Raw genomic sequence first — 13808 nt, forward strand, 5'->3', positions numbered from 1 at the left:
TTCAAGACAACTGGTTTGCCTTAAGATTGCTAGGGAGATTAAGAAGTAAGAAAGGAGAATGAGTTTGTGTGTTTAATTTTGCAAGATTTTTTAGAATATTGTCTTGGTTATCTTTTGACTGGAAGTAAAAATTCACTTGGTACTAAAACTAGAAAAGAACTAAAAGACTTGAGCTGAAAAGACTCCCTCTGATCTGATGCTTGTCCTTCCAGTTTCCCTACTCTGGAGGCATTCACTGTGACCGGCTGTGGAAGCTTCCAGAGTTTTTGGAATCACTTCCAGATTGTTTTTTTTTTTTTTTAAGATTTTATTTATTTATTTGACAGAGAGAAATCACAAGTAGGCCGAGAGGTAGACAGAAAGAGAGAGAGAGAGGGAAGCAGGCTGTCTGCTCAGCGGGGAGAGCAGAGAGCCCGATGTGGGGCTCAGTCCCAGGACCCTGAGACCATGACCTGAGCTGAAGGCAGAGGCTCTAACCCACTGAGCCATCCAGGTGCCCCAGAATCACTTCCAGATTTATGAGGATATTAGTACCCTGTGGCTACTGTGACAAATGAGCACAAACTGGGTGCCTTAGGACAACAGAAAAGTGTTTTCCCACGGTTCTGAAGGCTAGAAGTTTAAAATCTGTATCAGTGGGCTGAAGTCAGGTGTGGGCAGGGCTGAACTCCCTTCATAGGTTCGAAGGGAGAGTCCCTTCCTTTCTTGGGCCAGCTGATGTTGCCTGCCAGTACTCACTCCTTGGTCCCTGGCCCCATCATTCCAGTTTTTGAGACCAGAACTTCAAATCTTCCTCTACTCTGTCTTCACATGGTCTTCTCTTGTGTGTGTGTGTGTGTGTGTGTGTGTGTGTGTAGTCTCCTTCTACTTCTCTCTTAGCTGGATGCATGTGACTGCATTTAGAGCTCACCTGGACAGTCCATGTCTAGATCTTTAACTTTAAAGATCTGATCTTTAATGTGATCTTTAATCACATCCTCAAGGACTTTGCCATATAAGGTAACATTCACCTGTTCCAGGGTACTTCGTGAATTTGTTTGGAGAGACCATTTTTCAGCCTATTACAGCGATAAAACAAATAGAATACTTGGCTTCTAGGATTGTAAAACTGGAATCATCTAACATTAATTCAAGATGGGCTAAATGATGAAATAGCCATAGAGTCAGGTATAGTGTCACCACGACAAGTGAAGTGGATATATACTGACATGGAACCATGTTCACTGTAAGGTAGAAAAAATCAAGTTGCGGGACTTCATAGGGGTGGTGTGTGAGTTTAGAAAGATACACGTCACCCCTGAGTGGCTTCCCCTGGGGAGTAGGAATGGTGGTTTTTTTGTTGTTTTTTTTTTACCTGTTTGTACTTTGGAATTTTAAAATCAAATGTATGTTAGGGGCACCTGGGTGGATCAGTTGGTTAGGCATCTGACTGTTGGTTCTGGCTTAGGTCGTGATCTCGGGTCATGAGCTCGAGCCCCAGGTTGGGCTCAGTACTCAGCGAGGAGGCTGTTTGGGATGCTCTGTCTCTCTGCCCCTCCCCCCGTTTACACGTATGCACTCTGTCCCTGTCCCTAAAATAAATAAATAAAATCTTTAAAAAATTTTTAACAAAAATAGAGAACTTGTAAAACAAGTATTTTAAAACAAATTCATGTGTTTTATAATAGATCCATGTGTTTTTTAATAACCCCAGAAGAAAATTGACTTGAGTTTAATTTTTCTGGATGAATTATGTTGCAGAAGTAATACAGGATTATTGCAATTTAACCTTTTTTGATTTGTTGCCCAGATAGCAGACCCTACATTAGCTGAGATGGGAAAAAACTTGAAAGAGGCCATGAAGATGCTAGAGGACAGTCAGAGGTGAGCCTGGAACAGAAGTGACCCTATTAAACGTGTTCAGCCTGTTGTGAAGCTGGTGGCACTGGTTTCCTGCTGGTAAAAACACCTCTTGGTTTCACAATGTCACACTTAGCTTAGCTTCATCTGACTTTAAAGACGGTGTTTGTTTTGCATAGAAGGTACTTTGTAATTAAAAGATTTTGAAATTGTGGGGCAGGACTTACTAATTTTCAGTTCTGCCTATTAAGAATTTCATTTACTTAACAGATTGATTTGAATTCTATAAATGCTCCTTGCTCTATGTTTAGGTCATGTAGAGCATCAGCTAACCAAAAAATGGGTTAAAGTGTTACTCATTTCATGTTCCTCTCCTGAAATTCAAACTGTACCCCAAACTGGGGCTAGGGCAACAGGAATAGGGCAAGAGATGTGGAAAATGTATTTTAAATCCTATGTCAGGTACTAAGAGGTTAAAGGCAACATCATCACATGTTTATATGTTCAAATCTTAGAAATTTGATAAGATAGAACAATCATTTTTTTTCCTTTAAATTAGAAGAACAGAAGAAGAAAATGGAAAGAAATCATCAGGAGATATTCCGGGGCCACTCCAAGGCAGGTAGGTGACAATGAAGATACATATTTTAGTTGGGTATGTGTTTTCTTTAAATCGAGATTTCCAGACTATAGTTGATGGATATTTTTAGTTGTGATAAGCACAGAGCAAATTGAGAGTCCTATATGGTACCGTGTCGTATCAGAAAACCAGAATGCCATTGGCTAGTTGTGATAATACTGAATCTGCCTGCTTCTCACCCTTTCCCATTCAGCATTTAATTTCCCATTCAGAATTTAAGAACTTCAGGACTCAAAAGTGATGCACAAACTTAAAATTCTGTAACTCAACTGTCATACTTAGTTCATCCTTGAAACCTGTCCTCTATTCAGTAGACTGGGCTTTGTGGTAAGAGATACGTTAATTTGATAAGACATATCATTTTTATAATACAGTAAAATGAAAATGTCAGCTTCAATCTTTTGTGATTTATATATATATTTTTTGGCAACTAAGCCAATCTGTCCAGTGTGTGGGGTTGAAGCTAGTAGGCAAAGATCAGAAAAATAAGTAGCTGTGTACCTAAGATACTCACCGGATATTAAGACTCAGCCTGGAATTAAAGTCCCAGCCCAGCTTCCCTCAAGCTTTTTTTTTTATAACCAGGAAACTGCACATAGGTAAACAGTACAACTCCCTTCAATTGTCCTTTGACCTGTATGTGAATATATACAAGGTTGCAAAAGAGAAGCATAGAGGAAGGACCACTTGTGTCAACTAGTATCCTGTCTAACACACCAGATACTAGCATTTTAAGATAGGCTTCCTGCCTGTAGCCTGACCGTGCTGATCTGAAGCCCTTGGATGTGAAGTGAGTTCTACAGCTGAGAATACAAATCAAGTCCTGCCACCCCCCTCTTCGCACACCTCTGGAAGGGAATGCAAGGGTTCTGCTGATCTCCCAGAAATTTCCCTGCAAGAGGTAGTAGCAGGAACTTCTTGAATTCTCAGAATGGGAGGGCATTAAAGCCACAGAGCGGGAGCAGTCACACTTAATAATGCTGACACCCACATGGGAGATCGTGTTTGCCAGGCACGGGATAAACGTGCTCCATGCACTGATGGTGTCCTCAGAGTTCTGTAGTGGGGCTGAGGGAGTTTCAGCAGCTTGCTCAAGGTCACGTGCCTAGCCCCCACTCTCTCCACAGTGTCCGAGGGCCAGAGCCCCTCTCACATGAAGGTCAGCACCTTGGGGAGAAGGGGTATTAATTAGGGCATTGTTTTGTCTGTGCTGCTTTTTCAAAAGAGAACCTTTTTGTGAGTCCTATTCTCATTAGTGGAGTGGTACTATTTTTACATTAGTTACTACAAGTCACCTTGTCATTGCTTACTGCCGTAGCCATTCAGATTCTCCTCATAAGTTTTCAACCCCTCACGTAATAAGCGTTTAATAACATATCTTGGAGAGAAGTAAAACTGTTTGCTGTCGAAGTAGATCTCCAGTTTCCCTGCTTGGGGAAGTGGGGGTAAGAAGAGATGCTTGCATTACATGTTTAAGTCTGTTAGAACAACCAGGCAAGACTCCTCCATGGAGGGAAACTAGCTATACCAGTGGCCTCGGAGTAGTCTTAGTCCCACTGTGACCTTCCAGCATCTTAAAAAGACTGTGTTGGTTCTTTAACATGCTTATTAAATGTTCTCCTTGGACTCAAATGAACAGGTAGAGAAATAATGCTGACATAATACTGGTGAAATTTCAGAGATCGATCTCCTGTTTGGGTGGAAGATTTAATAATGACATGGTTATATTGCGAATTCGGTTCATTTGAGGTTTGTGTTTCAAAGATGTCTAGTGTATCTCAAGCACATTCTGATGCTCAATTTAAAAAGAGCAACTCGCCAGAGCTGGTTCAAGTGAGGGAGGTAGAGTGGGGAGGGATGTGTGCTCTTTCCACCCCCCCGTCAGCTCTCTTCTCGTTCTGCAGTGGACAAGACATGGTGAGCCTCCTCCAGTTAGTTCAGAACCTGATGCACGGAGATGAAGACGAGGAACCCCAGAGTGCCCGGTAATGTGGGACGGTTGGCGGCTTCCGTTTGAAGGTCTATGTGTTCTTGATTTTGATAGTGATTGCATTCTTTTTTTTTTTCCCCCCTGTAAACAGTGATTGCATTCTTACAAGTTGCCAAAACAGAGCTATGTTTCATTCAGAGTTACGTGTGATATTAACACAGTGGTCATTTCTTCCCTTTCGGAGAGACATTTAATATATTTTAGGGAACATACTTCACAAAAGGAAGGCGCTCACTCAGACTCAATCCTGTAGTTTCTCTGGCATCAAGTCATAGAGAGGGGCTGGCACAGAGACCAGAGAACACTGCTGAGGGCTTTCTGCCGCGGCTGGCTTCTGCTTCATGCTTCCGCTGCGGACCGCTGAGAACTGCCGCAGCTGAATCTGTTGGTGGCAGGCCCCGCTGTCTGTGAATCATCCATTTATTTTTATTCATCTAGCTTAGCTATTTATTTAGTTTCATAGTTAGTTGTTTTAAATTTAATTTGGGGGGAGATAAGTAATGGCATTCTCCTTTTTCAAATTTCAAACAGTAAAAAAGGCAGTTTTCGGTCAGTGATACGATGGCATGTGTTACCTGAACCCAAAATTGATGTGAATTCCAAAATTACAGAGGCCTTGGATGAAAAGGGGAATTTCCTTCATACTTTTCCCCTCCCCCTCCACGCTTGTTCTCGTGTGTTCTCCAGAGATATGTGTACATAAGCAAGTCCCCGTTCCCTCCACTCTGTAAATACTGTATGTTGTTCTGCACGTTGCTGTTTTCATTTATGTCCTGGCGTTCGTTATTTATTGGTATACAAAGACCTTTTACCTGTAAGAGCTGGTTAGTTTTCCTTTTGATGAATGAACCATATTTTATTTAACTGGTCTCCTGTTCATGTTTACTGTCGCAAGCATTGCAGCTGCCAGTAACTGTACGTGCGTCATTTATCATACAAACGAGGGCTTCTGGGGATCGAAGTCCTAAAGTGGTATTTCTAGGCCAGGTAGTTTGTATATTTGTAATTTTGATAGATACTGCCAAATTTCCTGTGGAATTATGCCAGTTTGTAGGCCCACCAGCAGTGCATGAGAATGTCTCTCTGCCCACACCTTGCCTATGAGGCTCTTAGCAGACCTAAGGACGGTTGCCAGTCCGCAAGGTGAGCAGTGATATGTCGGCGTAATTTTAGTTCACATTTTCCTTATGAGTCAGGTTTGGTTTCTTTTTATGTATTTTTTAAGGCCCATTTATATTTCCTTTTTTATGAAATACATCCTTTGCTCAGTATCCTGTCCAATTTTTTTGTCTTATTCTTACCGATTTATACTTTTTATAAGGGAAATTAGTCTTTCCATTTTAATTATGCATAAAATGCTACGTGGTTCTCCTTGAATTGGCTGTATTGTTATAAACAGCCCACAGACAGTGTGTATGTGGGGAAATTGATCTTCATCTAATGATTCTTTGAGAAAATTTTCTGCCCAGTGTATCTCAGTATTATGCTCTGTAGTTCTTACGGCTGACATGTAATTAAAAAAAAAATGGGGGCAGAAAATTATTCACAGTTTGTATATTTAGCAGATACTCGATAAAAAGGATATAAATCTCCTAGGATTTGAATTTTTTAAATCTTTTTGTTCCCCAGATTATCAGTACTTTATATACATGAATTTCCTAAATTTATCTGAATATTTGACTTCTAGGCCATTAAGTGGATTTCAAGTCTGACAGATTTCTGTGAAAACCCTGTGTCTCTATGTTTTGTTTTATTCATATTTTAAATAAATAAATTTTTTAAATTTAAAATAATAAAAATTTTAAATAAATACTCTTTTAATATGATTCATTTTGATTAATAGAATCCAGAATATTGGAGAACAAGGTCATATAGCTTTGCTGGGGCATAGTCTGGGAGCTTATATTTCGACCCTGGACAAAGAGAAGCTTAGAAAACTTACAACCAGGATACTTTCAGACACTACATTATGGCTATGCAGAATTTTCAGGTAAGGACACACATGAATTAGGTACAGACTTTTTTTTGGAGCTGTGCTACTTAAGTTCATGTCTGTTTTTTCCCTTTCCTCTTGAAGGGTTTCTTAATCTCTGAATGTCTCAGTTTTATTAAATGGGGATAACATTAATATTTATGTCATGGTATTGTTACGAGGATTAAATGAGCGAAGGAATGAGCATATGTCAAGAGCCAAGAACATATGCACATATAGTTTGGATAATGTCAGAGTTGTTATTTTTAGGATTCCTGCTTGGCATATGTTGATAGAAGATAGAGTAGGAAAAATGCTTCAAGTATTTTTAATCAAAATACTAGCTTGGGCTTTAGTAGAAGGGAAATGCTGCCATAAGGAATTTGAGTCTGTGTTATGAGATGGAAATTTGCTTTATGCTCTGATACTGTTGGCATTATTAAGGAATTATAGCAGGTGAGGAGTCAGTAGAAGACACAGTGGTATTTTTGTGTTTATGCTGTTACTTATAAAAAAAAGAGATGTTTGCCTAACCCTGTAAGATTTAACGTGAGAGACACACTTTCAGATGTTGGGAAAGAGCTTGGCCTGATGAGAATATAAACGGTATTGGTAACTGTATTGCAAAGAAGAAATTTTCTTCTAGTAATAGTCTACCACCTGTAATTGAAATTCTCTCTCCTTCTCTAGAAAGCAGACTGAGAAGAGTAATTGGCCCCAGGCAGATAATAGCAAAAGCAAAAGTTGGGTTGCCTAGCCTTTTTGACAATTTTATTTACTTTGGATGTTTTAGGGCTAAAACTGCTAAGAAGTTTGAGTGTGTTATTTATGCTGGCCTTCTTGTAGAATAAGCCAAAACCATGATTTCAGCCTTTTTACATCATAGTCGCTGCTCTGTGTGGAGTTGAGTACAGATGAAGAATCCTTGCCTCTGTTCTGAGGCATAAACAAAGATTTATGTATTTGAAAGAGTAAGCGAGCAGAGGGAGGGACAGAGGGAGAAGGTGACAAGCAGACTCCTTGCTTGAGCAGGGAACTCCTCTCAGGGCTCAGTCTCAGGACCTTGAGATCACGACCTGAGCCAAAATCAAGAGTTGGAGGCTCAACTGACTGAGCCGTCCAGGCGCTCTTCCTCTGTTCCTTGTAGCCTCCAGCTGTAAGGTATGGTCAGCCATCTATGATGCAGGTGACCCCTACCTCCCTCTGACCATTCTAAGTGACAGTTTCTAGGTTAAAAAGGAATTATTTCCAGGATTATAAGACTAGGATTGTAAAATGTGAGTTACCCAACGATAAGACCATATTGATATATGGCTGTCTCTTAACAGGTATGAAAATGGCTGCGCCTATTTCCACGAAGAAGAAAGAGAAGGACTTGCAAAGATCTGCAGGCTTGCTATTCATTCTCGTTATGAAGACTTCGTAGTGGATGGTTTCAATGTGTTATATAATAAAAAGCCTGTCATATATCTTAGCGCTGCTGCTAGGCCTGGCCTGGGCCAGTACCTTTGTAATCAGGTAAGGTGGTATACGGTGGGTATTTTAAAGCATTTGTGTTTTGTTCTTTCCTAAAACTTTATAATATGTAATACACCCATTTCTTTAGCTCCAGTTTCAAAAGGAAAGAAACATATATGCTTGTTTTGTCATTGTCAGCAAATATATTAAAGTATACTAATGAATTTTCGGATATATATGTGTCTGTGTGTGGAAAAAAATACATATATATATATATATTTGAGAGAGAGCACACGCACATGCAAGTGGTGGGAAAGGGAAGAGGGAGAGAGAGAATCTTAAGTGGGCTCCATACTCAGCGTGGAGCCTGACGTGGGGCTCAGTCTCACAACCCTGAGATCATGACTGGAGCTGAAATCAGGAGGTGGACACTTACACAACTGAGCCTCCCAGGTGTGGAGGGGTGTGTGTGTGTTTAGTTGCACAGAGGCAACCACAGTCAACATGGTTTTTTGCAGAGTTTTTACACGGTTATGTGTTTTTACGTGGTTATGTCTGGCTTTTTTCATTTAGTGTTATAACCGGTACATACGCTGTTTGAACAGTTCTTCCAACTACAGGTTATTTTTAATATCTTCATAATATTCCTTTAAGTGGCTGTATGGTATTTTAAACACTGTTTCCCTTTTGGGCAATTAAAGTGTTCACCTTTTATTTTATCTGACCATTTTCAGGTAACGCTTTTTCCATAGGATTATTATGGACATCTTTGTGTACATAACTTCTTCTCTATTAAGGAAATATTTTCTGTATTGTTTAAATAGATTTTCAGAATCTATCTAGAATTGCTAGATCAAAGAACATTACCATTTTTTAATTTCATGGTACATATAGCCCGATTAGGTGGGCTACAAAAAAATGTTCAGCCTCTTTGCCAAGATTGTTTTAAGGCAAAGCCCATAGGATTAGAGGGTTTGTCTTTTGTAAGATGGAGGAGTCCTAGGGAGATATATGGGGGGAAACTCAGGGACTTAAGTTGATTATGATCTGTGGACATTGGTGGCAAGAAATTATGTCATTTCTTTTTCTTCCAGATTTTATTTGTTTATAAGCAAGAGCAGGGAGAGGAGCAGAGGGAGAGGGACAACAGACTCTGCACTGAGCGCAGAGCCCGACATGGGCTGAGATCATGACCCAAGCCGAAACCAAGAGTCAGATACTTAACCAGCTGAGCCACCAGGCGCCCCTTATGTCCTCTTCTGAGTGTATACAGAAAGAGCAGATTTATAATATCCTTACAGAAACCTGGAACACATTACTTCCTAACTACTACAGGCCAGGTTCTTATGGGCCCACAGTTGTCTTGGGTCAGCAAGACGGTTGGGACAATTCGGACAGTGACTCCAGTTGGAATTGGGACATTCCCAATGCTTAGGAACAGCAATCCATTTTCAAAAGCTGTATGGGGGCACCGGTATACCGTCACAAGACCATGCAACTCTTAGTCTTGGGGTCATGAGTTCAAGCCCCACACTGGGTATAGAGCTTACTTGAAAAAAAAAAATGTATAAAGGTATTTTGTTAAGTCAGGAAGATGGCAGAATAGTATATATACAGTGGTCATATTCATGTTTTTTAAAGTGTTTATGTGTGGGGTGCCTGGCTGGCTCAGTCAGTGGAACATGTGACTCTTGATCTCGGGGTCATGAGTGTAGGCCCCACATTGGGTTGGGCACAGAGCTTGCTTTAAAGAAAGAAAGTGTACATGTGCATGTTTTTCATATCAAAAAATATATTAAAAAAAATTTTTTTAAAGATTTTATTTATTTATTTGACAGATCACAAGTAGGCAGAGAGGCAGGCAGAGAGAGAGGGAGGAAGTAGGCTCCCCACTGAGCAGAGAGCCTGAGGCAGGGCTCGATCCCAGGACCCTGAGACCATGACCTGAGCCAAAGACAGAGGCTTTAACCCACTGAGCCACCCTCAAAATATATTTTGCCCCTCAAAAAATATTTTTATAAATACTTAGAAAATATTTAGAAGGTTTTATCCTAATTTGTTAACAGTAGTGGCTTGATGGCTTAGGGGTGGGAGGGGATATTCACTTTAAACTTCTATATTTTTTTGTGTGTGTTTGACTTGGGCTTCATTTACATAATTTAAAAGAAAATCCGCTAAGGGGGAGAAAGTGTGCTCATTAAATTTTTGGTCTCGAAATGGTTCTACCAAGTCTTAGTTACACAGGACAATATGCTGCCACTGTTTAAAAATTTCTTAAACTATAAACTCCTAAAGGATTGGGAAGCTAAAAATAAAGAATATAAAATTTATTTGACAATTACTATCTCCATTCATAGCACTGACTGCGTTTCTTTTAAGAAATGTACATCTGCTGATCCATATTTATTGCTGTTTTAGGAGTGGGTGGATCCGTAAATGAGATCCTGTTCTTTGGATGCCTTTTGCCGGTGTTATTTGTCACTAATGCTTGGAGGAAGGATCCTAAATTATCTCCCAAAATGCTTAGAGCTTGGTTGTTTCTTGGTTTGGATGTGTTTTTATTTTTTGATATATTCTGGAATATAACAAAGATAGTTACCCATTTAGAACACAAGTTGATAGTTACTCATTTTGTTGACACAGGATATTACATTGTCTGTATCTTCTTACAAGAATCTCTGCGCCTGGGTAGCTCAGCTGGTTAAGCCTCTGCCTTCAGCTGAGGTCATGATCCCAGGGTCCTGGGATAGAGCCCCACATCGGGGTCCTGGCTCAGCCAGGAGCCTGCTTCTCTCTATCTCCCTCTCCCCCTCCCCTGCTTGTGCTCTCTCACAAGTGTGCACTCTCTCAAATACATAAATAAAATCTTAAAAAAAAAAAAAAGAATTTCTGCTCCTGGAAATTCACTCTTTTTTTAAACTTGACTCTCTAGATGTACTTCAGCATCTGTTCATAATATTAAGAGTTTTTAAGGAGAGATACTGTTTAAAAAGGGTAATTTTGAGTTTCTTAGAGCCACATTCTTTAGGGGGCGTAAGTGAATGGTGGCAGAGCTCTTTCTTACGAAATGGTGTGTTTCTTCTTGTAGCTTGGGTTGCCCTTCCCCTGCTTGTGTCGTGTGCCATGTAACACCATGTTTGGATCCCAGCATCAGATGGTGAGTTCTCTTTTTGGTTTGTAAAATAATACAGAATTGTTTTTGAAACCTTGTCTTCCTTTCGACTGAATTCTGTTTGCTCGCCTCCAGATAATTATTGGCCTGTTCATTTATCACTTTTATCTTCCCACTGCATAGTACATGTTTCTGGGGTTGAATGTCCATGAAGGTTGGGTGATAGGTAGATCAGGAACACCTGCCTCTTAAGGAATCTTTTCATTACTATATCACGTGCTCTAAGTAGTAATCTGGGAGTCCAATTAAGCACCAGAATTTCTTCTAAAGCTCATCCTTTGAAAGGTTATCATTGTTGTCTGGATTTATAAATGGCAGATTTTGAAAATGAGGTTCTTTATTGTAATGTGGGGTTGGAGTTGGATTCTGCCTTTTTTCCTTAATTTTTAAAATTTTAAAATTTTAATTCAATTAATTAACATAGTGTATTATTAGTTTCAGTGGTGGAGGTCAGTGATTCATCAGTCTTACATAACACCCGGTGCACATGACATCACGTGGCCTCCTTAATGCCCATCACCCAGCTACCGCGTCCCCCACTCCACTTCCCCTTTAGCAGCCTTCAGTTTGTTTCCTCTGATTAAGAGTCTCTTGCGGTTCGTTTCCCTCTCTGATTTCATCTTTTCTTTTTTTCCTTCCCTCCCGCCCCCTATTCTGCTGATTTTTAGACGCCCAAGTGTTAAGCCTTTTCATACTGAAGCCAGAAACAAAAGGCATAGATTTTAGGGTTCCCTCTTTCTTTTTCCAAGATAGTTTGATCTTCTGGTTTGGATCCATCAATGAGTAATATTGGAAATAAATTTTTGGCTATTTGGGGGGATTGAGAGAATATATTCTCATAAGTATTTAAAATTAGGGAAATATTTGTCCTGTATATATGCAGTTTTTAACTTTGATCTCATTTAAGTGATTTTTGTACTTAGTCTTCAAGGTAAACGATTTGATTTTTGTCTCTGTGATCAGTGAAAATAGAAAAATGGTCAAGAATAAGAGTTGAGCCTGGGTGGTTCAGTTGGTTAAGCATTTGACTTTTGATCTCAGCTTAGGTCTTGATCTCAGGGTCATAGTGTGGAGCCTACTTTAAAAAAAAAAAAAAAAAGGATAAGAACTGATTTGCATGATTTATTTTGAGAGTCATCTGCTTCTTTTGAAAATTAGAATTTTTTATTGTATAGCTTTTTATGCAAGTTGCTTCATGTTTTTGTGGTTTGCCTTTTTATCTAGGATGTTGCCTTCCTGGAGAAACTGATTAAAGATGATATAGAACGAGGAAAACTGCCCCTGTTGCTTGTAGCAAATGCTGGTGGGTATTATGAACTCAATCTACCATTTCAGATATGAGAAAAAGACTAGGTACTTAGCCTTAAAAACAAAAAGTCTAAAGTAATGTTTGTGGGCCACATAGTTAAGATAGTTTGTATCAGCACCGTGGTGAGAATTACAGTACTACACTGGGCTCTTTTTATTCCCTTTAATTGTGGGTTTGTTTGGGGAGTCAGTTTATTGGATGTGTGTCTGTTCTCATTTAGGTTGTAAGTACTTCTCTCTTTCGTGTGCTTCCTTTCTAAATTGAATTTTATTATTTTATTTACTTATTTATTTGACACAGAGAGAGGGAGATCACAAGCAGGCAGAGAGGGGGGCAGAGAGAGAGGGGGGAAGCAGGCTCCCTGCTGAGCAGAGAGCCCGATGCGGGGCTTGATCCCAAGACCCTGAGATCAGGACCCAAGCCGAAGGCAGAGGCTTAACCCTCTGAGCCACCCAGGCGCCCCTCTAAATTGAATTTTAAAATGTCATCCTTAAATGTCCACCTTGAACATGGCAGTTCAACCACCCCTTTCTGTTCTGCTTCCCTCATCGTATTTAGCATTGTACTTGACGCTCTAGACAGTGCGTAAGGCAAGAAAAATAACGATGTGACACACGTACTAGAAAAAACCAGCTGTCTTTGCTTGCAGATGGCATGATTATATAGACAGAAAGTCGTAAGGAAACTACAGAAAAGCCATTGGCTTTTCTGCAAATTTTCTGCAAATTTCTGAAAATAAGCAAATTGATCAGTGTTGCAGGATTTCCGTATACCAGCAACAAACCATTGAAATTCAATTAAAAATGCCATTCATAATAGCATCAAAAAAATGAAAACTTAATGGATAAATGTAATAAAATATATGCAAGATTTGTACACTGAAAACTATAAATGTTGCTGAGAGAAATTCAAGAATGATACAGCATATGCATCTGTGGAAAGACTCAATATTATGAAGTCTTAATTTGCCAAATTAATCTGTAGATTCTACAAAATTTCAGCAGGCTTCAATTTCTTCCAGAAGTTGATAAGCCAATTCTAAAATTTATGTGGAAATACAGAGGATTTGAGGATAGCCAAAATAATTTTGAAAAAGAACAAAATTCAAAGACTCAGGCTATATCTGGCCTTTAGACTTAGTATAAAGCCACAGATAATCAAGACAGTGTGGGATTAATTAAAGACAGTAGAGTTTAGAAATAGACTCACATGTACAGGGTCACTTGACGTGTTACAAAGATGCCAAGGTATTTCAAAGAAAGAAAGGTAGGTCTTTTCCACCAGTGATTTTGGGACAAGGAGATATGCACATGGGGGAAAAAAAAAAAAACCTGAACCTTTTGCTTACCTCATTCTGTATACAAAAATCAGTTAGAGGGCGCCTGGGTGGCTCAGTAGGTTAAGCCACTGCCTTCGGCTCAGGTCATG

General features: G+C 39.7%; 1 protein-coding gene and 1 non-coding gene across 5 annotated transcripts in view; both read left to right on the plus strand.

Annotated features, from left to right (window-relative positions):
- The window catches only part of PDXDC1 (pyridoxal dependent decarboxylase domain containing 1), a 51196-nt gene that overhangs the window by 13952 nt on the left and 23436 nt on the right, over positions 1 to 13808 (plus strand). For 2 of the 4 annotated variants that reach the window (XM_004750339.3, XM_004750340.3), the window contains exons 2-8: positions 1790 to 1863; positions 2399 to 2461; positions 4384 to 4464; positions 6313 to 6459; positions 7770 to 7959; positions 10988 to 11056; positions 12296 to 12374. In XM_004750339.3, coding sequence (XP_004750396.1) covers positions 1790 to 1863; positions 2399 to 2461; positions 4384 to 4464; positions 6313 to 6459; positions 7770 to 7959; positions 10988 to 11056; positions 12296 to 12374 — 703 coding nt within the window. Of the gene's footprint in view, positions 1 to 1789; positions 1939 to 2398; positions 2462 to 4383; positions 4465 to 6312; positions 6460 to 7769; positions 7960 to 10987; positions 11057 to 12295; positions 12375 to 13808 lie in introns of those variants that run through there. The other 2 variants (XM_013055127.2, XM_004750341.3) reach the window with 2 other exon arrangements.
- On the plus strand, positions 5018 to 5087 carry LOC123389748. Its single transcript, XR_006604402.1, has one exon. It is a non-coding gene; the product is annotated as a small nucleolar RNA SNORD45 (small nucleolar RNA).

The sequence above is a fragment of the Mustela putorius genome, unplaced genomic scaffold, assembly GCF_011764305.1.
Source record: "Mustela putorius furo isolate JIRA1106 unplaced genomic scaffold, ASM1176430v1.1 tig00004007_pilon_pilon_pilon, whole genome shotgun sequence".
NCBI lineage: Eukaryota > Metazoa > Chordata > Mammalia > Carnivora > Mustelidae > Mustela > Mustela putorius.